Source organism: Gouania willdenowi, chromosome 1 (genome assembly GCF_900634775.1).
Source record: "Gouania willdenowi chromosome 1, fGouWil2.1, whole genome shotgun sequence".
NCBI classification, from domain to species: Eukaryota; Metazoa; Chordata; class Actinopteri; order Blenniiformes; family Gobiesocidae; genus Gouania; species Gouania willdenowi.
The window spans coordinates 29,501,482-29,528,019 of record NC_041044.1 but is presented as its reverse complement, the minus strand read 5'-3'; the positions used below and the strand labels follow the sequence as shown (position 1 = coordinate 29,528,019).

The 26,538-nt window shown below is 39.8% G+C and overlaps 2 protein-coding genes across 3 annotated transcripts in view; one reads left to right on the top strand and one right to left on the bottom strand.

Annotated features, from left to right (window-relative positions):
- Nucleotides 1–454: 454 nt before the first annotated feature.
- Nucleotides 455–26,538, bottom strand: fam184b (family with sequence similarity 184 member B). Its single transcript, XM_028445716.1, has 18 exons — nucleotides 26,378–26,538; nucleotides 18,471–18,659; nucleotides 16,236–16,889; nucleotides 15,163–15,298; nucleotides 14,107–14,255; nucleotides 13,454–13,999; nucleotides 11,104–11,211; nucleotides 10,708–11,006; nucleotides 8,967–9,117; nucleotides 8,416–8,535; nucleotides 8,087–8,219; nucleotides 7,708–7,838; nucleotides 6,808–6,923; nucleotides 6,094–6,450; nucleotides 5,871–5,985; nucleotides 4,564–4,671; nucleotides 2,037–2,413; nucleotides 455–1,021 (listed from the first exon to the last, which is right to left on the bottom strand). The coding sequence occupies exons 1-18, from the start codon at nucleotides 26,525–26,527 to the stop codon at nucleotides 949–951; spliced, it is 3,912 nt and encodes a 1,303-aa protein (XP_028301517.1). The 5' UTR covers nucleotides 26,528–26,538; the 3' UTR covers nucleotides 455–948.
- ncapg (non-SMC condensin I complex, subunit G) overlaps nucleotides 9,037–26,538 on the top strand; it is a 39,974-nt gene continuing 22,472 nt past the window's right edge. The window contains exon 1 of one of the 2 annotated variants that reach the window (XM_028445726.1): nucleotides 9,037–9,138. The gene's annotated coding sequence lies outside the window, so the exon portion shown is untranslated. The remainder of the gene's footprint in view (nucleotides 9,139–26,538) is intronic. The other variant, XM_028445727.1, reaches the window with a different exon arrangement.

Sequence of the window (26,538 nt, the reverse complement as noted above, 5' to 3'; positions counted from 1 at the left end):
CAACTGCCAGTCTTCGTCAGAGGTGTCTGCTGATCACTTTGTTTCCTTTGAATTTTCCTCTACTTTTGCGTAGTAATTACTAATCCATGGAATTACTTTGCAAAGATCAAGGAAAGTTACACAGAAGTCAAGGAAACATCAAAGCAATCAGCACACACCTCTGACGAAGACTGACAATTGTCAGAAGATCAAAGTGGATTTAGTTGTCTGAACCAATGAAGCCTTAACATATTATTCAAAAATAATGTTGCTTGAATTAGATTTACAGATTTTGTTGGAGATCTTTGAGCAAATAAAAGCAAAGCTTTGTTTATTGCGTATCTTGTTTTCTTATTTGAATTCACACCAGTTTAATACTGTAATATATGGACATGTCTATGAATGGCTGTACTGCCATTTCTTTTTTTCATTTAATTTTTGGTTCACAAAAATGATTTGAAACAGAATAAACGAGTAAAAAAAACAAAATATTTTATTCAATTTCATTAGGATTATCATACATTTTTGCATTGAAACAAGCTTCATTTTGGTATGGTGGGTTGTGTGTGTCCATCTTGATGTGGATCTTGAATGAATATTATGAATGCTTCCAAACTCGAAGAGACACTTGTTGGTTGTGAAGAAATGTGCACTTGTCTGGAAAACCTTGCGGTGAAACTGGAGGATCATTTTTTTTTTTAAAAAAAGGAAGACTGCCCTTAAAAAATCCATATGAAGACATTCAAAACCATACAAACAAGATCCTGCAGGCCAGTGGTTGGAGAGGAGGTCAGGCATGAGTTTGAGAAGCACTTTTTGGTTGAGCTTTGAGGCAATGTTTAAGATGGCCTTGCTGGTGATGAGCCTGTATGTCTGTCATTGTGCTGGAAGCTAAAAACAAAGTGTGGACGAAGCAATGGACCGTATATGAGATGCACTCGCAGCTGCTCTGTATGTGTGTGTTTGTGCTCAGAAAGAGAAGTACTTGGTGAACCACTCCTGCTTCAGCCCTTCTGTCCCCCTCTGCTCCACGTACGGGCTCCTACACACAAACACACAGCGTTTGGTAAACCGCACTTTTTAAAGTTGAACACAATAGTTATTACAACCTGTAGATGTGTAAGAAGGTTTATTCAATGCTTTAACTAAATTGTGACATCAGACCTATAATAATATAAAGTAACAGATTCTGAACATAGATCTTAGCAATAACCTACATATTTCTTATCTTCGTTTCTTATCTTTGGACTTCACATTACCTGTGATAGGTGGACAGATTTATGCTTATTCAAGATTTTATTATTGTTATAGTAATGAAAATGAGAAACTTTTATGCCACATATGAAAAGGGGAATGGTTAATTTTTCTATTAGTCCAAAGTTAATGTATACCTCAAATGTCTATTTGTATTTATCTGTATTTTTTTTATTATTGGAATGTGCGCACCTGTATTTAATTATTACTTTCATTTTCTGTCTCGGCTTTGTTTAGCGTTCATTTTTTTCATCTGCAATATTTCTGGTCTCTGTAAAAAAAAAAAAAAAAAAAAAAGTAATTTCCCTCTGGGATCAATAAAATAATTCTGATTCACATTATTTTATTTCATATTTTATAAACATTGATTTCAAACAATTTTCCCTTGTCACCAACATATGGCCTTAGTGGTTAGTGGATCTAAGTTTGACGAATACTGGAATTTAAAGTCTATAGAATCATCCTCTTCTTTTGCTTTTAAATGCTAATAAAAATGTGTTATTTTGAATTTCAAGGTGAGAACACAGAGATAAAAACAAGTATTTGGTGAGATAGAGACATTTAGATGCAAAACTACTATGATTTCTTCCATAATAATTTTATCTACTGTATGTGTGGGTTTAGTGCAGAAATTACTCCTTGAGAGTTTAATATTTCCTGCACGGCCCCACAAAATAATGAGGTTTTTTTTAAAGGATGGATGGATGAAATAGTCACATTTTTCTAAAACATGCATTCAAAGGTTTGTTGGTTTGAGCTTTATAACAGAAAGTTGCTGCGTTAAAGCCATCAAAGGTCCGTACCTGATTGATTGGGCCTGCAGATGTGCATATGGATCTTGACAGGAGGGGGACACGTATCGGATTCCCGTCTGCGACAAGGGGCAGACGGGGAGAGGAGCGGTCGGCGCCGGGGTGAGAGGAATGCAGGACGTCCGAGATCTAGTGGAGCGAGGGAGGGAAGGGGAGGAATGTTGGCTGAGGCCGAGGGACGTGTGCTTGTGTGGAAGAGAGGAGGTGGAGTAGTGGGGGGAGGTGTGAGGGTGGGAGCTGGATGGGTGGGGGAGGGTAGAGGAGGAGTGCTGCTGGACATGGGAGGAGGAGGAGGCGGAGATGCTCCTCTCGTAGGTACCGGCACTGGTGATGCTGGTGACACGAGGAGGCGACTCTGCTTGTTTTCTCTGTGAGAAGAACAGAGAACAGCTTCAAACAAGAGCCAGAAAATCACAGTTTTTACAAAAAAGAATGTTTTCTGAACATTAGATCAGGGGTCACATTAATCCTGAGAATGTAGAGATGGAAAGTCTTCTCAGCAGTCCTGACTTTAGCCATATCAGATCAACCTGGATAAGTGACCACTACAACATCAACAATTACCAACATGTCTTGTTCCTTTAAACTTTAAAAAGCTAATCCAAGAAAAAACAAACAAAAACTTTGTTGGCACAGATGATTTGGCAAAACTTTAAGGGGCGTGAACTAGGCGTAGACAATATATCGAGATTCAAGATATATTGAGTTTTCTATTTTGGCAATAAAGAAAATTACAATATCGCCTCTATCAAAATGTTTTAATTTCATTGCTTGTTTTAGTTAGATTGTCACTAAGTAAGGACAGCTTTACATTAAACTCGTAGTTTGTGTGAAAAAAAACAGACTCATTGAGTCCCCCCTGCTGCTCCTGCAGCCTTTGGCAGATTGCCAGAATGCACCTCGACCGAGCAAAAAGAACCAATCAGAGCCAGGATTGTGTTTGATGGGCTGTCTGACAGCTGTTGCTCGCAGGCCTGCCCTTTCCCGGGGCTGTAGCGCCGTCTTTTTTACAGTGTATGGCGGAGGAGTAGAAGATAGAATTAGCGACTATTCTGCTTGAAAGGTAATTACTGCTGCTTGATTTACATTATGTTTGATTTGTAATTGTTACACTAGAACTCTGTAGTGCATGTGTTGTTTGTGTGCACGCAGCAGCCTCCGTGTGGGCTGCTGTAAGTGACACTGTGGTGTTGCTCTGATGCTGAGGTGTGTGCACATAGAGAGAGAGAGAGACGCTGCAATAATATGCTTTTAACAGTGCATGTTATATTACTGTGATGTTACTAACGTTAGCTTGTTAGCTCCTTTGAGGGAGGGACTTTGGAAAGTTTGGAGGCAGGGCAAGAGAGCAGCGGGGAGGGAGGGATCTGAGAGTCACGGACTGCACCTTTAAAGGAGAAAAAGCCAAAAGTGGCACATATTGTGCAACTGTTTTGTTAATAAATGTGCCTATGTTGCATTTTTCATCAGCAAATTAAACACAGAATTGTCAGACTTTATTGAGTTAAAAAATAGCAAGAGTTATATCATATATCGCCATTTTGAGAAGAAATATTGAGATATGAGTGTTAGTCCAAATCTCCCAGCCCTAGTGTGGAATGTCAAATTGCCTTTATTTCCCCCTAAGGCGGCCACATTAGAATAAACCTATCAACAATCTTATGACCCTACTATTCAAAGGTGATGACATTTTTTAAACGTAATGTAATTTTAAGCAGCATGCAGTTTAGAGTAGGAAATGGTAGCATGTCGTTCAATTTACTTACATCGTAAATGAAAGCCTAAAACTGAATAAAGCTGGTCCTGATCTGAGCTGTAGTCTGACTGGTTTTAAGATGTTTAAATTTTACATGTGCTTCACTCATATATTAACCTTAAAAAAAAAAAAATAGCCAAAAACAATATTAGCATGTCTACAATTGAGATCTTTGGACATCGATGATGTTTCCCGGCTCCGATTGAAAAGACATGCACGCTTCGGACAGATGTAGCATGGATGGAAAAGTAAACCGTCTTTGAAATATCCTGATACCACTACCATGGTACCATCGACAAAACAACAATGATACCACAATATATTGAAAGAGAGAAGAAGAAAAGAGAAAAGGAGAAATGAAGACAGAAAAAAAAGCTAAAAGAGAAAGAAAATAAATAATGAAATAAAGAACTAAATAAAATAATTAACCATCATATATTAACTATACATCTCTTTGCAGTGTCATAATTAGACATTATATTGGCAAAAACTGAAACGGGCAAGTTGGTTTTTCTGCAGAGATCTGTAACGTTTTATTGTTTACAGTCCTGATTTCACAAACAGGCTCTATCCATATAAGCCGTGTGCTGGCAGTTGTTAGACTGTGGAGGCGTGTCTGTCAGCCATCATGTGCATTGCACGTCCACGTGCCACTGGGAGCGATGTTGGCCAGGGCCCAGTGAGCCCTTCTGGCATCAAGGCAGCTGGTTTGGACGATAACGCACGAGGAGTCACACACAGACACAGACTGAACAAACTCACCCTCATGGTTGGAGTAACGCTCCCAGGGCGGGACTTGCTGTCACGGAGCCTGAGGGTGCTCTTGTCCCCAGCAACAGGAGGGTGGAGCTGCAGCTGATGCCTCTCCTCCTGTAGGAAAGGAGGACAAGGACTGTGAGGAGGTCCGTCCACACACACTGTATGTTCTTGTTGTGTGTGTGTGTGTGTTGTGTCTGGAGGGAAGATGTGACGCTGCCTCGTGCCACACAGATGGTCAGCATAGAGCTGCGTCAAAGGACACTGAATATCTCCCACACTTCTCTGAGCACAGATGGTAAATGAACACTGCTCCAATTAAACATGCAGGAGGCCAAAAAGTTAGATCATGAAGTCCCAACTTTCCTCAAGAACTGAAACAACAATTTCAATATCTTAAGCCACCTTTGGGGCTTTTATTAGATATGAGGCAAGGGGAAAAATCATCATCTAGAATAGTGGTTCTCAACCCATAACACGTTGGGACCTAAATCAAGGAAAAAGCCTAAATTCCCATATTTAGTTAATGAAAACTAGTGTAAACTTAAATCTCTAGCCCAGTGGTTCCCAACCTTTTACAGGTCATGACCACATTTTTATATCACAATTTCTGGGGAACCCAGAGACTTTTTTCCTCTAGAAATAGTTTTTGATCATATTTGTTATACTGTGTCACACATACAGAGTTGCCAGGATTAGTGCATAAATTGACAAAAATGCGCCAGCTCAGATATTTTTCTACTTTATTTTATCTCAACGAGAGTATTGAATGCTTTTGTTTGTGATTGTGTGTGGTGAAGAAGAAGAATTAAGTAATAATAATTAAAGAAAAACTGAAATATAATTTTAATCAGCAATTGTTTATCAATTACTAGATATTTCAGGTGACCCCCCCACATGGGGTCAAGACCCCAAGGTTGAAAAACACTGCTCTAGCCACTGAGAATGATATAGACTGAAAGTACAACCAAAGATTAATCAAAGTACAGTTTAAAAATAATAATAATACAAATTTGACCTAAAAAACTTTAGTTGCATTTACCCAATGAGTGGGTAGATATACAAAAAAATTAAAGATTTGAAAAAAACTTTTTTTAATGTTTTAATAGTGTGATTAAAATAGAAAGATATATAAACAAATTAAAGAAAAAAAAATAAATTAAATTAACAGCACTTTTTTTGATCACCTTCAAAATAAAAGCCCATCTTTTTTCCCCATTATTTTTCTGCATGACCACTGAAAACATTGAGAATCTGTTATGTGGAACAATAAAACAACCACTGTATTTTGTGCTGTGTGCACGTCCTCTCACCACTAATCTCTTTATGAGCTGGTCTCTCTCCGTGAGCCTCTCCTGGAGTCTCCCAAGCTGGAGGTCTTCACCCCGGGGCTCCTTCCTCCTGCATCGCTCCTCCCGCTCTCGCAGTCTGCAGGTCAAACACAAACACAACCTTCCTCACACACACACTCTGCAAACACAGAAATATTCAGGGTGTTTTTCATTCTACACCTGCTCTGTGCTACCCTGCACTCACTCGTTCTCCAGCGCCACGATGCGATCCTGCAGGTGAGTCTGAGCGTTGCTGTACTCAGAAACCAGACTCTGCATCTCCCTCTTGTGCTCCCTCCTCAGCTCCTCCACTTCCTCTTTTCTTTTCTCCTCCTCTCGCTCCTTCTTCTTTTCCTCATCCACTTCCTCCTCCTTGATGTCTTCTTCCTTCTTCTCCTCCCAGTGCTTCTGGGACTCCTCCAATTTTTCCATCTCTACCCTCAGCTTCTCCACCTCCTCCTTTAGACGTTGTGCTTCTTCTTCGAGTTGAGCGTCTCTTTTCTTCTTTATTTCTGTGCAATTGTCTTCCTTCTCCTTGATCTCTGAAGGTTTAGGCACTGATCTGAGAAGCAGCGAAACATGGTGTGTGTTAGATTAACACCTAACACCCTCTAACTAACACCAGGATAAGAAGGTATAGGAGAATGATGGATGCATTTCATTTCACATTTCTGATTGATTTCTAAAATAAAGACTTTTTCCACATTTTTTATTAATAATGGCATAAGACAATACACCTCCACACTTTACTTTGCTAGGTTTTCACTTTTTTCACAACAAAAGCCTCAATATTGGGGTTTCTATAACGGCTGTAAGACTGTGTTAAGAATGAAAGATTTTCACTTTGTTAGATAAATTAAATCTGATGAAAATATTTATCATATTTAAAAACAAAAGAATTCTGTAAAGTTTTCCGTACTTTTCCTTTAATTGCTTCTTTAGTGCAGTGTTTTCTCGTTGCAGCTCCATCATGGCACAGCGACTCTCGTCCAGCTGACGCTCAAACACCTGATATTGGTTCTGTTGCTTCAGGTCCTTTGAACACATGTGAGAACAATGAACTCAGTGACACGTACAAAAGACAACGGCATCGTGTCTTTTGTCAACATCTTTAAAGAGCTGTACGACAAAGCTGGATTTTCTCTTGTCGCGCTAACTTCCAGGATTTATTCGGGTGTGTCCTGCACTACGACACTAGCTAATGTCTAATCAGGCTAAATCACCATGGTAACTTAGGTTGAACACTTATGAAGTGGATAAGATCTGATTAAGTACTAAAGTCCCGCCTCCTGACCAATCAGTTCTCTTGGAAAATGACCAGCCCATTTAGAAGATTATCCAATCCAATCCAACTTTATTCATAAAGCACTTTAAAAACCCAGGAAGAGGGGGACAAAGTGCTGGACAAAAGTGACAAAAAACAAAATATAAAACAACAGTGTACATAAAATCATTGCATTTAAAAACCATACGACAAAGTAAAAAGATGCGTTTTTAAAAGAGATTTGAAATCAGGCAGAGATGAAGCCTCTCTGGTATAAAGTGGCAGTGCATTCCATAGCTTCGGACTCGCCAAATTAACAAATTCTACCACAGCGGAAAAAACTGATTAACGTGTTGATATTCTGCTTCATAGTACAGGGGCTCTCTGACAGAGAATGTTTGGTTAGGTGAAGCCTGCTAAAGGAGAGATATCTTGGACATACACTTATCCAGCTTTGTAGTACAGGCCCTTAAAGTTGAAGTAGCAGTCCCCAAATGGGGAAAGACTTTATTATTGTTATTATCATGGCCAGTTTACAGTTGCTGCTTAGTTCACCTGTTGCAGTGCCATCATCTGTGTGTGTGCTTCTAGTTGGGCCTGCAGGTCCTCAATCTGCTGCATGTGTCTCTGGGTCATTTGTCTGCTCCACTCTGTGTGCTGCTGGGTTAGCTCTGCTCGCTGCTTATCTGAAGTCACACGCGGGGAAACAGATACAGAAAACAAGATCAATTCCAAAGCACTGCTACAGGTACTTATCTGCTGTTGCCATGGTGAAGTGTATCCATGGCAATAGCGAAAGACACTTCACTGCTGAATTTATAATCTCAGAGAGTATGTTGGGCTTTGTGTGTGTATGGGTTTTTTATGCTATTTGTTTTTGTTAGTGCTGTTTTCTGTGTGTGTGTGTGTGTGTGTGTGTGTGTGTGTGTGTTACCTAGCTCCAGGTGGTGCATTGTCTGAAGCCTGTTCCTCTCAGACAGCACATCTTCCTTCGCCTGGCGCTCTAACGCCTGCAGCGCCATAGCGTGATTGTGTCTCTCTTCAGTCAGAGACTGAGTTTGTGGCTCCTTGAACACAAAAACGTTTTTGTAAACAGCAGATGTCTCACATCCTCTTTTATCCCCTCTCAATGCCAGACATGCCATTCAAACCCACACACCAAAGAATCGTTCCGTCCTTCTCTGCACGTTTTCATTAAAGCTGATAAATCATTGATCAAAAAGCAAGAGAGAAAAAACCAGGGTCGTCAACGCGCCTTTGTACCTTTAGCAGTTCTCGCAGTTTCTTGTTTATCTCTTTAGTTTCTTGGACTTCGTCTCTCAGTCTGTCAATTTCCGGATTGCCATGGCCGTCATCGCCCTGGCCGGCCTTCTTCTTCTCTGCCTGTGTTGTTGAGGAAACATGAGGAGAGTTTTCAAGGGGTGCTAACACATACAGTCCGGTGGACTATATGCAGTGAATCTGCAACATTGTTGCATTTTAATTTGGTCTGCTCCGCTTTCACACAGTCTGTTTGCCAAGCGCACCAAACTTTCTGAACAACGTCACGCAGGCAAAACGGCCAGTCTCCATAGACTTGTGTCAGAAAAATGCATTTTCGAAAGGAAATCCTAAACCCCAAGAACCGTAACTGATAATGATAAGCGTTTGAGCAGGTAAACAAAGTCCTAAGATAGTGAAGTGGCAGTAAGAATTAAAATGAATACATTGTTTTTAAAATTGAGTTTGAAGACAACAGCATAGCTGTTTTGCATGAGTAAATGAAAATGGGGATTAAAAAAAACGATTTCGAGCATTTCTTGGCCTGTGCTCACCTGTGTCTGCTGATTGAGCAGTTCCCTTTGCAGCTCTGATATCTGACTCTGCAGCTCTTGCTCTTTGCCTTGCCACCTCTGTTCACTCTCAGCGACGGCAGCGTTCATCTCGATCCTGAACTCAGCTCTGAGACAATCCTCACACTCGGCCCTGAAGCCACACGGCAAACAGGTGAGACACACGTTCACATTGCTTCATGGTTTCTTGCTTTTTATCTCATTTTGGAAGAATAACTCCAATTCTAACACCAAGCTAGAGAGATGAATAGGTTTGACATCTTAACTACACTCAGTGGTCACTTTGTGAATTTTATGAAAAGATTGGGTTGTTGAAACTCTGTTGCAGCTTTCCCCGATCTCTCTTAAAAAAGATATTTCGGTCTAATTTCAGTTTTTATCTGGGTAGATAAAAGATATAAAGATAAAGAATAATAATTACTTGGGAAATCCTAAAATAGAGTGTGACCTATTTTTTTTCTTTTATGGACTCATGAGGCAGGTGGGACTTTCTAAGTAGTAAATCAAACTTGAAGGCTCTGTGCAAGCCAGAACTGGGTAACCAGTTAAATATACTTCTTAATTTATGAGATGAATACTTTTAGCTATGATCCAAGCAGAAATAATCATCATTACCAATTTGGGGTAAAATTGCATCAATGTTCTTGTTTAATAAACATCAAGCACTGGTAGTGGATTGGCAGATTCACACAGTAGTGAACAATGCCTTTTTCATGCATGTTTTAACGATGAGGAACACCAAAGTATTGTACACAAACCAATGGAGAACAACCTATTTGGTACCAATTTTTGTGACTGTATGCATTACATGTACAGTGTAGATTTTTCAGCTTTACATTCATTCTTGCTAATATCCTGTTACATAACATCCCAAAGGTGAGTGTGGATGCCATTAAAGGACAGTGTGTCATGTTCAAGAACCCATTTGGAAATGATTTGAACTCTGTCGTGGATGTAGCCTTCAGTGGGAGGTTAAAGTGCAGGATGGTGCATGAGTTGAAATTAAATGTCACCATGGAACATTTTTCCAACCGCCATCCAACAATTTTGGTGATCCAATGGAAACTAAAGCTGAATTTCTGTTTTTTTACAAAAAATGTTTTACATGTATTCACATCATCATTAAACCATAGCCAGGTTCAGTTGATAGCACACAAATATATGGACACCCATTTCTTAAGTCTGTGTATATGACTTGTTGATGTTTAGTTATAGGCCAGTGGATCACATTTGACTTTTGTCTATTTTGAATCTTAAAATGACATGTAACCTATTAGCCATCTTTCAGCTGAACCAGGAAGACACCTGAAAACACTAAACGTCTACCATTAAAACCATCGGGTACCTCCACAAGTGTAAAGTGGTTTTTATTCCATATGCAGCTTCTTAAATATCCTCTCATACCAACAAGTAAAGACAGTCTTTCAGATGTGTTTGTAAGATGGGATGAATATACTTTTAGTCTTTCACATCCTTTTTTATTGCTGCTTCTACTTTGTCTGTATGTTTCTTTTTCAAACAAAACACTTTTCATATCATTAGTCTGAGCAGGATGAAGATGCTATTAGTTGTTGTGCGATACAGTTTAAATAATTAATGATGATGATAACAACATAATCTCTAGTGATATTTTCAGTTAAAAGGCATTAGAGATGAATGAGGGCGTCCAAGCTTCTTAATGTGACCATAACCAGGTGTGGTAAGTTCCTGTTTGTGCTCGTACCTGATCCGGTCCTCGGTGTGTTTATGGCTCTGCTCCAACAGATTCCTCTCAGTGGTCAGACGGCTCTGTTCAAGGACTTTCTCCTCCAGACGATGCTTGTCAGCTTTCAGAGACGTTATCTCTCTCTGATGTCTGTCTTTCTGCCTCTCAGCCTCCTCCTGAACTCGAGCCAGACGACTTCTGGACTGATAAAGCTCTTCCTCTAGACGGGAGGACCGTGGTCCGCAGGAAGGTGCATGTTCTGGGGTTACTTTTTCTTTCTTGTCCTTCTCTTGGATCAGTGACTCCAACCTACAGATCTGAAAGCGCAGAAGTCAGTTACCACTGAACAATTGTAGAAAAACAGTTACTTATTGTATGTTTGCCTAGTGAGAAATCAACTATCACACTTCTGACCTCACTGGTGGAATCTTTCAGTTTCGTCCTCAGCTCGTCTGCTTCTTTCTCCAGCCTGTTGCGGAGGTCCTCCCGATTTCTCCTCTCCTCATCCAGATGAGCACAAACCTTCACACAATCCATTAGCAAAACCATCTTAATATTATAATTTTAAGACCTAAATCAAACATGACTGCGGTCATCTTCTAATTACATGGCCTGATCCATATGTGTCAAACTCAAGGCCCGGATGCCAAATTCGGCCCTTTACAGCATCCAATTCGGCCCGCAGGAGACAGTAAAAACATGAATTATTGTGTAAATTATCAAATAATCCAGTTGTAGCAATCTCAAATTCACAATTTTAATGAAACTCTGCAATATTTTGAGGGGCTTGCAGTTTTCTTTTTGTTATATCACATGAATGCAATCATTTTTAATTGCAATTGTCAAATTTTCCATAAATCTTGCAATTACTCACAAACAATTTCACAAAATTCCTCTAAATTACACAAAAAATTAGTTAAAAAATCAAAAATGTTTTTATCTGAATATCCGGCAAGGACTGATATTAAAAACTAGGGCACAATTGATTTTAAAATTGTTATTTTTTTCCCCACCTAAAGTCTGTGCCCCACTTAAGATCAAACTGGTCCATATTTGGCCCCTGAACTAAAAAGAGTTTGACACCCCTGGTCGAATCAATAACTATTAAATGTGTATATGAAGGTAACCCACATGGCATATGTCAACAAAACTGTATCTTTACACTGAGAAAAAAATCAGAAACACCATCAATCATGTCAGTGATATACGATGTTGAAAGTTTTAATTTTTTATTTTTTCACTCTAGCTTTTATACTGTTACCTGCTGCATCATGAGCGAATAGATGATGAAAACATAAACTGAACTGAGAAATTCAGTATCAAGGGCAATTTGTTAAGGAAATACTTGCCAGTTACTCACTGATAGTGACACATTTTCCCGCAGATAATTGCATACTATTATTTTGTTGTCTGATAAGACTGCAAACTCAAAAGGTTTGTTGAAAGCCGGCGGAAAGATTTTTGATGGGAAAAACAGTTTTTCTGAAAGAACCCTTCATTTCATTAATTTCTTGGTCTGGATGTATCTGAGACTGAATTTCCCCTCTGGGATAAATACAGTTTTCTGAATCTGATTTCATTTATAGATATTTTTGACTCATTTTATAGTAAATGGTGAATGGACTGGATTTGTACAGCACTTTAGCAGTTCTGAAATGCTTTACAACATCACCCACATTCACCATTTACTCACACACCAATGGGACAGAGCTGCCATGCAAGGCCTGAGTCACAACTGGGAGCAACTTAGGCTTCAATGTCTTTCCCAAGGACACATGGTCAGGTATAACATTGTGATCCAACCCCCATCTTTTGATCAGCAGACAACCCCTCCAACACCTGGGCCACAATCACCACAGTCCTCAAAGCATAAATACATAATGAAAGCAAATGAAATAGGAAAACATTGCACCCAAGGAAATGGAGTGTCTCTGTTGTGTTTCTAGTGTTTTCCACAGCTTGTGCATTTTCTGAATAGAAGGAAGTGAAATGCAAGCTGAATAAAATATGAGCTATAGGGGAAACCAACACATAAGGGAAAAAACCCAAAGAGAAAAAAACACCTTCAGCAGTTTTTATCCTGGCATCCAGGGTAATAAAAAATGCCAGCAAAGAACCAGTCAGATGTTCCAGTCTCGTTTCTGACGTCATCTTACTTTGTAGTGAAAACTAATTTTTCACAAACTGATGAGTATGCTGCGGATTCCTAGTCAGAAATAGCAATTATATTTAAAACTATTCACTCAGATTCTTTTTATTAGAGAGAACAGACTTTAATTAAAGACGTTAATGAGGATCCAAAAGCCTGGAGGTTGAAAATGTTGTTAACAAGTAAACTTTCTGCTCGTTACATGAAATTACAGTATACTGTACAGGAGGGAGCCCTGACTCTCTTCTCTAACCGTTGCTTGGATTATTTCCAAGGTTAATAGACTTTACAGATCTGATTAGAGAAATGTAGTTGAACACTTTCATAGCTTCAGATGGGCTTTCCGTGAGCTGCTTTCACACTGTAATAGTCTGGGGTTCATGGCGTTATTGAGTGGGTAAAGGTCAACATTTTTAGTTTCATTTGGCTTGGTTGTGTTTCAATCGAGTACTTTTGGTAGAGGACCAAAAATAAACGAAACTATTAAACTATCTTCAGCTGCGTTTGAGTGTATCCTGGCATTCAGTCTTTTTATTGGGAGCATGTAACTCTGTCTCAAATGGAGATGGAAAGAACACGCCGTGCGTTGCTTAAATGTTAAAGATGTGTGCTCACCTCCTGGTTGGTCTTTTTCTCCGAGCTCAGAGCTTCTTGAAGGCTGTTCACTTCAGCAGCATGTCTCCTCATGACCTCCTCTATCGCCTTCCGCACCTGCTCCTTCAGCCGCTTCCTGTCCTCCTCGGCCTTCTCTCCCAATCTCTTCTTCTCCTCCTCAAGCTTTTTCTGCACATTGGCTCGCTCGGCCTCCACCTGCTCGATGCTCTTGTCCAGCTGGGAACGACCTCGAACCCTGTCAACTTCAAACTCTTTGCGCTGCAGAATCATCTCTTCCTCTTTTTCTCTCCTCAGGCGTTCTTTGACCTCCTCCACTTCCCTGTACAGCACCTCCTTCTCCTCACCCAGATCTCTTCGCATTCTGTTTTTGTCTTTCTCAAACTGAGCCTTTTCCTTCTCCCTCTCTCTCTGCAGGCTCTCTCGCTCTTTTTCCATTTCTCTCTGCAGTTTGTCTCGTTCTTCGTCTGCATGCTTTTGGATGCGCCGCAGCTCCTCAGTCTGAGCTCTTACCATCTCAGAACGCAAACTAGACAGGGCTTCAGCATGCTGCAAACACACAAAACGCGTGTTTTCAGAGCAGAGCCAGCACACTTGCAGTAAATCTGCTCTTTTTAAACACAATGCATTGCTTCCTCCACCTTTGGGTGTCTTACCTGGCGTATCTGCCGGGCGTGATCGTTGTTGCGGCCGCTGCTCTGTAGCTCCAGCTCTCTGTTCCTGCTCTGCAAACGACTCAGCTGGCTCCTCATTTCCTCCAACTCAGCACACACACACACCTCACAACCTCGATTCAGCAATTCCTCTGACAGACACACACACACACACATACACACGCTAATATCAAACACTAAATAAACATGCGCACAGCATATGTCCATTGTCCATCCATACCATATCATTCATGATTTACGATACAGGCAGGTAAATCTGAACCTAGGTGTAAAGAGTACTGATGTATCCTACTCAAGTACAAGTACTGTTACTCAGAGGTGAAAGCAATGTATTACAGGTACACATGTTACTGCAATTGAGTCGCTTTTTTGGGTACTTGTACTTTTTTAGCATATTTCTAAATTAGTAAATGTGGGAACACAAAGCACTGTTTTGGTGCAGTGCATTACATTTCATCTGATTGGTCGGTTATGATGTGATGCATTTGATTGTCGTCTGCTCATTTAATGTTTTGCAGTTTAACTAAGTCCGTTGATAATTTTAAAACAAGAAAATAAAAATTTGTAGAAATGTAATGAATTACTTTACTTCTTTTAAATCTACTTAGGTACAAGTAAAATTACTGATTTAGAAACATACTAAGTATACTAGTATATATATAAGTACCCATAAAAGCAACTAAATTACAGTAATGTGAGTACTTGTAATCCATTACTTTCACCTCTGAAGCTGACGTAGGCACGTCTCTAAATTAAATTTGCAATTAATGGAATGGGCTTTTTTGCTGACTCATCAGATTACATGATGATAAATATTTAGACTGTATAAATAGCAGGGATGCATTCAACTCAGCAGGCAGGTGAAAAAACAGGCCCCATAGCTCAGCTTAAAAATGAAGTATGGTCTGTATTACCTTAAGAAGGTGGGGAGGGCATTTATTATTGCATTTATTACCAAACCATGGATATTCCTGTTACCACGTCCTTGTTGGAACATGCAGACTATGGCTATGAGGTTGTTAGACTCTTTGTGTGTACCTGCTTTGCTCTGCAGCTCATCCTCCTGCAGCAGCAGCCTCTCCTTAGCAACCGCTAACTCCTCCTCTGCTCGCTTGGCCACGCCCTCGGCTTCAGCCGCACGCTTCCGATCCAACTCCACTTCCTCCTCCAGATCCTGGAGATGGGGTTTATAAAGTGTAGCAGAGCAGTTTGGCGTGAGAGGCACAGGTGATGCAGAAAGGGGGGTGATGGGTGGGAAGCGCTGACACAAATTATTTTTGTTCTGTTAGAAAAACATTTATTTGGTATGTATGTTGTTGCAATGAGGAGCTAGCATTTGATCCACACACAGATATGACAAACTATTTTATAGCATTAACTACATATTTATTGCCTTTATTTTCTTAAGATGTTTAACACATTTTGTTTATTCAACATATAAGACAAATGCCAATGTTGCAAATAATTACATTATTTAGACTAAACAGTATTCACTTTCTTAACTTTAGCCCACTGCTACCTCTCAGGGAAAATGGGGAAAATGCAGAATTTTTTTTTCACTACAGTGATGAATAAAGGTTACATTATTATTATTATTATTATTATTATTATTATTATTATTATTATTAGTGGTATAAGTTATAAGTGGTTGTTTCATAATTTGAAATTTAGTGTGCCCCCTTAAGCAGAGTCTGTGCCCCTGCAGTGCCCCCCAACCAACATTTCCTGAACCCACCCCTGCACAAATAAGTAGGAAACAGTGGAAGAGAATAGGGAAAGAAATGTGCCTCATCTTTCTTAGCTGTGAGTTTTTAATGGTGCGCTGTGAGGCTTATGTCAGCTCTATGCCAGCTCTCAAAGGGCTTTCTAATGCTTCTGTGTGAGGTGGAAATGGTGTGCGTGTGCGTGTGTGTGTGCGTGTTGCTCATTAGGAGATAGTTGGCAGAGGGAGCAGCACTCACAGAGGACAGCCTGCAGTTAGACGAGCCTGATCCCTCTCCGTCTCTCTCACTCCCTACTTAAGCATCCACACTATCATTAGCTGTGTCCACCAGAGACAGCTTCAGCCTCTCTCTCTCTCTAATTGTTTGGAAATGAGTGAGATGATGCACCTGTATGCGTTCCTGCAGCTTCACTGTGTTCCTCTTGCTCTCTGCCAGCCTCTCCAGGTGAGCCTCCACCTCCGCTTCAGCCCTCTTCACCCTCTCCCGCAAAGCGCTGTGCATTCCTTTCTTCTCCTCCTCCTCCCGCTCCTCCCACCGCAGCCGCTCTTCCCTCCATTCTGTCTCGATCTTCTTCCTCATCTGCTCCTTCTCCTCATTTAAATCATTCACTTTTTGCTCCCACCTCTCCAACCCTTCTTTCACCGATCGCTTCCTCTCCTCCTCAGCCAGGTCCCTCTCCTCTTTCAGTGCCTGCACCTCGTCGGAGAGGATTTGCACTTCTGTTTTCCTCTCCTCCGCCTCCTTCCTTTTCTCCTCATCGTCTTTGTGCCTCTCCTCCACGTGTCTCTGTTTCTCCTCATCGGCTATTCTTTGTAGCTGTTCACATTTAGCGTCAGCTTCCAGGATGTGCTCCTTGGCCTCCTGCAGCTCTTTGCCCAGTCTCTGGTTCTCCTCCTGGGCAGCACAGATCTGGGCCTTGGCTTCCTGGAGCGCTTCCTCTGCACACTGAAGCTTTTCCTCAAACTCTTTCCTCAACTCTGTTTCAGCTTCTCGCTCCCGCTCTTCTGCTTGAATTCGAAAGCATTCAAAGTCTGCCTGCACCTGAAAGCAGGGATAACACAAGATTTAAACACAATCTCACTGGTTATCACTACTACTTTGCACTGAATAACACTATCATTTCTCCAGTTTACTTAAAAGTTATTTGTGAAACGTCATATTCATGACCATGGGGGACAGGGCTTTCGAAGCTGCCGCTCCTCGTCTGTGGATTGCCCTTCCGGACCACCTTAGGTCTCCACAGACGGTGGATGCTTTTAAAAAAGGACTAAAGACCTTCCTTTTTAAAAAAGCCTATAGCTAATTTTAACTGCTTTTATTGTTGTATTGTATTGAATTTTTGTCCTGTTTACTATGTAGCACTTTGAGATTTTATTTGAAATGTAAAGTACATTTAAAATAAAATTCATTATTATTATTATTATTATTATAATAAATTAACATGACGATCTAAGCCATCCGACTCCTACTTGTATCAGTTTGTGCTGCAGCACTAGATTTATTTTTGTCTTTCCAGGCAGCAAAAAAAAAAAAAAACCTACAGCTGACCTCACTTTCTGCTGTCTGCAGTTTATTTGATCAAAACCACACCCGCAGAGTTCAGTATTTTAAAATGGATTTTCTGCCATGTGTTTACAGTTTTGATTGATAAGATACACACAGATCTGCCAGCTTCGGTTTTTCCATATTAGGAATTAAATTACTTGTACATTTGCAATGATAAACAATAATTAAAACGCATTCACAATTCAAATTTAAGCTTAACATATTTTGTCAGTGAATGTTTATTTGTAGGGTGTAAGAACAGTGATATTTCACCACGTAATAATTGTATCAATCCATCATGTTTTTTAACAAAAAAAAACATTTAATTGTGCTAAATATGCATAGCACGTAAACGCCCGGTCACTAGGTATCAGTGAACCACACAGACCTTGTTAAACTACTCAATCCTCAAAGCATTTTAGTTTTGAAGTTGACTGTACTTTTATAGATGTATGTTATTACTTAAAAAGAAAAAAGAATTTAAGAACATAAGAGAATCAGAATGTGTTGTAGAAGCAAAAATGAAACTTTTTTAAAAACATACTGTATATAATGTGACAGTTTGATAAACATAACACTGGTTTTTGATATTTGTACTTGAATTACAGTTAGCTATCATTTACTTGTTCTCGCAAGTTTAAAAAACATGAAATAAATTGTATTTCATACCATTTTGTACTTGTAAAGGTGAAATTTGTAATTACTGATATCGTGATATATCGCGATGTATATCGCATTGTTAGTATCGGGATATATCGTATCGTGACATGCAAATCGTGAACCGTATCATATTGTCAGATTCATGGCAATGCACAGCCCTAGTTGGTATTGTATGTTTTCTGTTTGTGGTTATGATGTGCGAGATCTAGATCAGTTCATCAGAGGAGGCTTGACTGTCGTTGGTCGTATCCATGGCAGGTTTTGATTTGCTGCTCCCAGTGGAAGGCCACACGTTAAATTACAGCGATTCAGCATGGCCTTGAAGGCATTTGGCTCATCTTCCCATCCAGGGGAGTAGGTGTGTCGACACTGCGCACACGCTCACGAGGACACTCAAGTTTGCATACTATCACCCACCTGTGCTCCGGCTCTCTGCTGCTCATCCAGAGACTCCTGCAGCTCCAGGAGGCGTGTCCTCAGTGCTGGGCCCTCCCCCTCGTGGCACGTCTCCATCAAGATGCGATGCAGCTCATCGTGGTGGGCGTGACTCAAGGCCTGCAGAGTCGCTTCCTGCTCCTCATTCTTCATGTTGAGGGAATAAATCACCTGCAGAGCACGAGTGAAAAACAGCAAAGGTGTTATATGTGTATCTTCTCCCTGGGGAACAGAGAAGACTTTCATCACTTAAAGTAGAACAAGCTTCAACTCCAGGGAGAGATCAATGTACATAAACAACTGTATGTTAAGCACTTTATCAGACTTGCAATGGCTTCAGCTCATTTAATCACACTAAGCCGCCATTTGGCTGAGCCAGAGGAAACCTGAGATTTATCTAAAATAACATATTTATATAATTACCCAGAGCTGTGCTTTTTATTTAAAAAAAAAACAAAAAAGAATAAACTTTTTTTTAAAATAGCACATATTTGATGGATTTGCTTGTGAATTTCATTATTGTATGTGCAACATTGAAATTCAATATTTAAGATGACAGGATGCCATTCTGAGACTTTGGGACTAAGAGCAGTGCATTCAAAGGCCAGCTTTATTAAAAACACTTTAATTTGGAATTATCTACCTTTGAAAAAAAAAAAGCTAATGTTGCTTGAAGTATGATAACTGTTCATTTAGTTTGCTAATTATATCAGAGCAAAGTTTGTAACTTTGTTTGTCTTTTTTAGGTAAGGATTTTGTAGATGTAACTAATGATTGACCAGGACGTTTTTTTATGTGCATCCTTACCTTATTTCTGGCAGCTTTTATTTATACATGCTACATTTTAAAATACTATCTTATTAGATTACAGCAACAAAAAATTGTGGAACTTTTTCATTGAATCCAGTCATACTGAGTGAGGTAGCTGTACACCAGTTTTCTAATCCAAAGGAAATTATAAAATTTAAATTCACCATTGAACATAATGACCAATCTGAGCATTAATACAGGAAATAACAGGGGGTTTGGGCATTTTACTTGTTATTTAGTATGTAGGTGTTTTTTTTTAGTCTTTTTGTGTATCTTTGAAATAGTTTGTGTTTTTCAACTAATTTTATTTGTTTTTGTTGTTGTTTGGGTGACCGTGGCTCAGGTGGAAGAGGGGCCATCTTCTAATTGAGAGGTTGGGGGTTCAATCCTAATCTATAACTGTTAAAGTGTCCTTGGGCAGGACTCTGAAGCCCAAGTTGCTCCCAGTGGTCGACTAGTGCCTTGCAAGGCAGCTCAGTCCCATTGGTGTGTCAGTAAGTTAATATTGTAAAGCGCTTTGAGACTACTTCAGTGTAGAGCTATATAAATTAAGTCCATTTATTTGTTGTGTGTTTATGAAGTCATTTTTTATGTTTCTGTTCTCACTTTGAGATTTTAAAGTCATTGTGCATGTTTGTTTGTTTTTTTTTTTTTGTTATTGTGTGCTATGTTGTTATTTTTTTCCATTTTAATTTTATTTTCTGTTTAAATCTTTGGGAGATTTAAAAATCCAACCGAGGGCCACCAGTTTCCCATGTCTGCTTTAGATAATTAATCAAAGTGTGGCTTCCACCCATACATATCTATTGAAGAGACTATCTTCTGCAGATATAAATATACAAACACAAAATAGATGGATAAATGTTTAACTTTTTTTTTTTTTTTTTTTTTTGCTTCTCTGGGTGAATTGGGCTTATTTTAACTGATTTTTTTTTAATTCAGCAAAGCTGTTTACACTTTAGGATAAGGGGTTTTATGCATTGCACTAAAATGTTTGGTAGCACTTTATGACTTGAAATGATAAAAAAAAAAAAAAAAAAAAAAAAAAAGCTCCATATGCATGTGTTTTCCATGCAGGTGCTGCAGACTCTTCCCCCCATGTACATATAATTAATTGGTGACTATAAATAAATGAGAATATGAACAGCTATGCCCCTACCTTAAAAGATGGGAAAGATTGATGGATTCACAATGTTTGTCTTGCTCTGTGTATAAGCTATTTACTCTGTAAATAACAAACACACGCTGCTGGCAGAATTACATTCACAATTGCTAAACAAGCTCTGAGGTGCCAACACAATAATATCTCAAACACAAATAGCCAACCAGCGACTTATACATTCCAGTTTTATGTGGCGATGCCTTTAAACATGTTGGGCATTCTTCTTCCTTATAAAGTACGACTATAGCACATGAAATATCGCCTGTTTCTCACCACTATTCACTTTACCCTCTACGCCATGTCGACAGTGTCATCATCTGCTTTTGGTGACCCTGACGTCTTACTTATACTTCTACAGAGGTGTGTGCGTGTGTGTGTACGTGCGTGTGTAACCTGTGACACATGGACTCATATTTTACATAGACGCCTCTCAGTCTGCAGCTGGTACAGTACTGCTGGACATTCCCTGTGTGTGTGTGTGTGTGTGTGTGTGTGTGTGCATACCATCACACCATCCTATACCCTTCTTTAATCTTTGAAGTATTTTTCTTCTATCCTTTTTCTAACATCTAGTGTCTCATTTGCTGCAGCGTTAAATGCTGGCAGCAAACAGTAAAAACAGTGTCTCATCATCACTGCTTCTCAATCACATCAGGCTGCATTAAGTTCCCCAACTATGACTCAAAGCAATACAAAGCAATGTGACACCATAGCGAGCTTTAAATAAAATGTGAGAGAGGAGGTGATCGTAAAATTTATTTACAGTACGGGTGGAATATCAGTATGTAGACAGTTATTGCTGGCAATAAAAAGCTGCTGATTGCTAGTCGACCAGTGCGAGAACTACATTTTTCCCAAAATGACACCTATTTTTCTACCTTTTTTTTTGTGATTATGAATTGGTAGGTAAAGAGTGTGGTTATATTCTTCTTATTTCCCACTGGGTGTGGGTTGCTGTGTGAAACTTCATGAAGAAGATCAACAAGAGAGAAAATAATAAAATAAAATAAAGTAATTGTCTTATGATCTGCATCTGTATATCAGTTATAACCACCTGCCACATAATCACATTAAATAACCCATTTGTAAAAGTAGTATTACACCTTTGTGCGTTGCATTATGATTTTCTATTGCAGCATTGATTTGATTTAAGTCACCTGGACAACCTTTGTCATCAATAAGCTTTTGCAGCTCATGTTTCTGAGGCAGGGTCACCACTTATAACTTCCAGCAGACCATGAACACCTCACCAGAGCTCCAGTTAGTTTAAGAGACTATCTGACCCAGTTATTCGTCATTTCAATTTGGCTTTTCTCAAAGTCGCTCAAATTCTTACACTTTCAATTCAATTTCTATTTCATATAAAGCCTTTATCTCTTCCCCAACTTTACAATAGAAAAACCAAGTGCATTTTTTTCATTTAATTTTCCAAATACACTTTGATCACACATGAAGTCATTTACTGTACTTAATGTTTTACATATTGATATATATATATATATACAGTGAAGAAAATAAGTATTTGAACACCCTGCTATTTTGCAAGTTCTCCCACTTAGAAATCATGGAGGGGTCTGGAATTTTCATGGAAGGTGCATGTCCACTGTATGAGAGATAACCTAAAAAGAAAAATCCAGAAATCACAATCTATGATTTTTTAACAATTTATTCGTGTGATACAGCTGAAAATAAGTATTTGAACACCAACGTTAATATTTGGTAGAGTAGCCTTTGTTTGCAATTACAGAGGTCAAACGTTTCCTGTAGTTCTTCACCAGGTTTGCACAGACTGCAGGAGGGATTTTGGCCCACTCCTCCACACAGATCTTCTCTAGATCAGTCAGCTTTCTGGGCTGTCGCTGAGTAACACAGACTTTCAGCTCCCTCCAAAGATTTTCAATTGGATTTAGGTCTGGAGACTGGCTAGGCCACTCCAGAACCTTGATATGCTTCTTACGAAGCCACTCCTTGGTTTTCCTGGCTGTGTGCTTTGGGTCATTGTCATGTTGGAAGATCCAGCCACGACTCATCTTCAATGATCTGACTGAGGGAAGGAGGTTTTTGGCCAATATCTCACAATACATGGCTGCAGTCATCCTCTCCTTAATACAGTACAGTCGTCCTGTCCCATGAGCAGAAAAACACCCCCAAAGCATGATGCTAACACCCCCGTGCTTCACAGTAGGGATGGTGTTCTTGGGATGGTACGCTTCATTCTTCTTCCTCCAAACACGCATAGTGGAATTATGACCAAAAAGGTCAATCTTGGTCTCATCTGACCACAAAACTTTCTCCCATGACTCCTCTGGATCATCCAAATGGTCATTGGCAAACTTAAGACGGGCCTTAACATGTGCTGCTTTAAGCAGGGGAACCTTCCGTGCCATGTATGATTTCAAACCATGACGTCTTAGTGTATTACCAACAGTGACCATGGAAACAGTGGTCCCAGCTCTTTTCAGGTCATTGACCATGTCCTGCCGTGTAGTCCTGGGCTGATTCCTCACCTTTCTTAGCATCATTGAGACTCCACGAGGTGATATCTTGCATGGGGCTCCACTCCCGATTGAGATTGTCCGTCATGTTTAGCTTTTTCCATTTTCTAATGATTGCTCCAACAGTGGACCTTTTTTTACCAAGCTGCTTTGCAATTTCTCCGTAGCCCTTTCCAGCCTTGTGGAGTTGTACAATTTTGTCTCTGGTGTCTTTGGACAGCTCTTTGCTCTTAGCCATGCTGACTGTTTGGGTCTTACTGATTGTATGGGGTGGACAGGTGTCTTTATGCAGCTAACAACCTCACACAGGTGCATCTGATTCAGGATAATACAGTGGAGTGGAGGAGGACTTTTAAAGGCGGACTAACAGGTCTTTGAGGGTCAGAATTCTAGCTGATAGACAGGTGTTCAAATACTTATTTTCAGCTGTATCACACGAATACATTGTTAAAAAATCATAGATTGTGATTTCTGGATTTTTCTTTTTAGGTTATCTCTCATACAGTGGACATGCACCTTCCATGAAAATTCCAGACCCCTCCATGATTTCTAAGTGGGAGAACTTGCAAAATAGCAGGGTGTTCAAATACTTATTTTCTTCACTGTATATAAATTAAACAAATAGCCATTTTTTCTTATTTCTAAGCATACCCTTTCTGTTTCAAATTCTTCTTTGATGTGTGCATTTTGCAGGGGATAAGCCTCCCTGTATAAACAAACACCCAAACGTGCACGCACACACAGATGAGTGCAGCACCCACTGCTCGCTCTAAGTTAAAGCCAGATGAGAGTGAATCTGACGACAGCGGAAAATGTTAACGGGTGTTGAGCAGCTCTTGGTACTTAAAATTCTTCCTGGAGACCATGATATTGATCCTTTCAGTTGATTTTGTTATTCATGTTGTCTAAGGAGCTGCTGCTAATGTAAAAAACAATAACTTCATAGTCAGCAAAACATGACTTTCTTATATTGGTAAAAAGTCACATGATGTATCTTCAAGAGTTCGAGTGGTATAGCGAGAGGGGGTGGGAGTCCATAAAAATCCATACGATCGACTACACTTTTATGTTTTATATTCTTATTGAGTTCAAAGTGTCATACACAAATTAAGTATGTAGGTATTTCCAAAAAGTCAAATGAAAGCATCGTTATTTTTCCATTTGGTCAGTTTTCCTTTCCAAAAACATTGTATCGTTATCGTGCCCCCATTATCGTCAATTACAAGGGTGTCAAACACCATTTAGTGGCCAAATATGGCCTAGTGGGCCACGGATTTTAAGCAGGGAAAAAAGAACAGTTTTAACATCATTGTTCCCTAGTTTTCAATTCACCTCAGAAATTCTTGATTTCGTTACCAATTTTTTTTTTTCTGAGAAATTGCAGGATGTGTGAAAAAATTTTGACTTCTGCAATTTGCATTTAAAAATGACTGGATTCATATGATATAAAGAAAAGAAAAATGCAAGCCCCTAAAAATATTGTAGTTTCATTAAATTGGTCAATTTGAGATATCTACAACTGGATTATTTGGTAATTTACACTATATATATATATATATATATATATATATATATATATATATATATATATATATATATATATTTTTTTTTTTTTTTTTTACTTTCTGCTGCGGGCTGAATTGGGCCAAATTTGGCCCCGAGCCTTGAGTTTGACACGTGTCGTATCATTAACTCAGTGTATTCCCTTTTTCTTTCAACTGTGTAAAGCAGGAACTATAGACAGAGGTAATGGTGATAAGATAGATGTAGAGGAGATGTTAGAGAAAGATACAGTGTTACAGTGGATGCAAAAAAGAAACATTCCATCTAGTTGAGAATAAGAGCTCTAATATAATGTGTGAGTGTCTTGCGCGTATAGGGAAAGACCTTTATGAACATACTCTTCTCGTTGCTCTTTTAATGCTTAAGAGAATTTTGAGGGTCTTTTCCCCATTTTCTCGATGCACCTTGTAAACACACACGTTGATGTGCAACTGATTTATCTTTAGCAACACCCATTCAGCCAAAGCACAACAGTCTTCTCTGACAGGGAGGGAGCTGAATGGAGGGGTGGGGGTGGTGGGTGTAGTTGTGTTAAGTCAAGTATGAGCAGGACAGGGTGAGTGCAGGACATAAATGCAAACTGTGTGTGCCCCTATTCGGGGGTTGAGAAATATATAAGGTTACCACTGCTGACCCACTTCCTCTTCTCATTCAGTCATCTTCCCACCCCAACACTCAATTATACCAGGCGCCACATGCACGCCATTCCAAAGCACCGAGGGCATAGTTACATGAATGTTGGATGTGATTATTCTTTTAAATTCAACAGTGCACTTAGTTTTGGATGCATTTACCAGGGCCATCAGAGGGAGGAACTGAGCTGACATCACATGCATGCAGTTTTAAAATTAAAGAACGAATCCTGGTTTCTGGAGCTGAGATGTGAGGATGGAAAGAGAGGAGGGACATTAGAGTTAAAAGGTGAATTCCCTATACTCTAACAAATACGGACATAACTGCTGAGCCCTCATCTGTTACATCTTTTTCTAATGTCTATGCTCAAAAGAGGAAGCTTCACACACACATGCATTCTGCTGGTCTTGGACACACTGACATGCATTCACACCTGCAGTCTGCAGTGAGCAGCAACCATATGGGACAACCTGAATTGCACCGTCATCAGTAATTGTCACAGCTCAACAAGCCCTTTGGGTCATGACCTGCCTGTGCAAGCAATATTGTGATGCACACACGCACACACTAATTCTTACTGTATGATAGACCAAGCAGATACAGCTTCTGCTGCTGTTGTCAACCATCCAAGTCTGCAAACTGATATTAGGCATGCACATAGAGAAGGATGCACTGCATATGGTGGTGCCAATCAAAGAAATAAAAACATTGTAATATGTACAGTGGCCTCTCAGTCTTTAATATATAATGGCAAATACCAGCAAACCATCAGCATGTGCTTGTACAGCTTTTTGTTGATTCATGTCACTGTTTTTGCACCTTTGGGTATTTTTTTCTGACAAATATAGTATATAATTCAGGGTTTCACAAAATGTGCAGTTTATGGCAAATTTGTTTGATGCATTGTGAAAAACGTGAATAAATGAGTTGATTATTTGCCTGTATACAGTATTATGGGGTTTCTCCCCACAGCTTTTTGGATAGGTGGCTCTGGATGTACAGCCAACACCTAAAGCTCAGAAGGAAAGGTATAACAATAAGATTCTGGAATTTGATTATTAAGCCAAATAAAAGCCAAGGTCCAATCTGGTTTTGGGGGTTTGTTTTGCTCTGGTTTCCCACCGATCAGAGCCATGTCCGCACACACAGTGCTGGCTGTGGTGGGAACACAGCGTCTCTGTCTGGATGTGGGGGGGCTCTCATCGCTCCACCAGGACAGATCTTACCTTGGTGAGCTGAGCGATCTTCTTGCACATTTTGCTGTGCATCTGGTTGTCGTGCAGCTCCTGTTCGATGTTGGGAAACTCTGCCGCAGTCCCGTTAACGGCGGAGCCCGACCCAGAGGGCTGAGCAGCCTTACCGGCGCCTGAAGCCATGATGAGACCCC

Coding starts and splice junctions, on each gene's coding strand:
- fam184b (XM_028445716.1), bottom strand. CDS start 26,527: ATGGCTTCAGGCGCCGGTAAGGCTGCTCAGCCCTCTGGGTCGGGCTCC. Junction 14,256..15,162: donor TGAGCTGCAGAGCAAAGCAG/GTACACACAAAG, acceptor TGTGTCTGTCAG/AGGAATTGCTGAATCGAGGT. Junction 9,118..10,707: donor CACACCGAGGACCGGATCAG/GTACGAGCACAA, acceptor GTGTGGCTTCAG/GGCCGAGTGTGAGGATTGTC.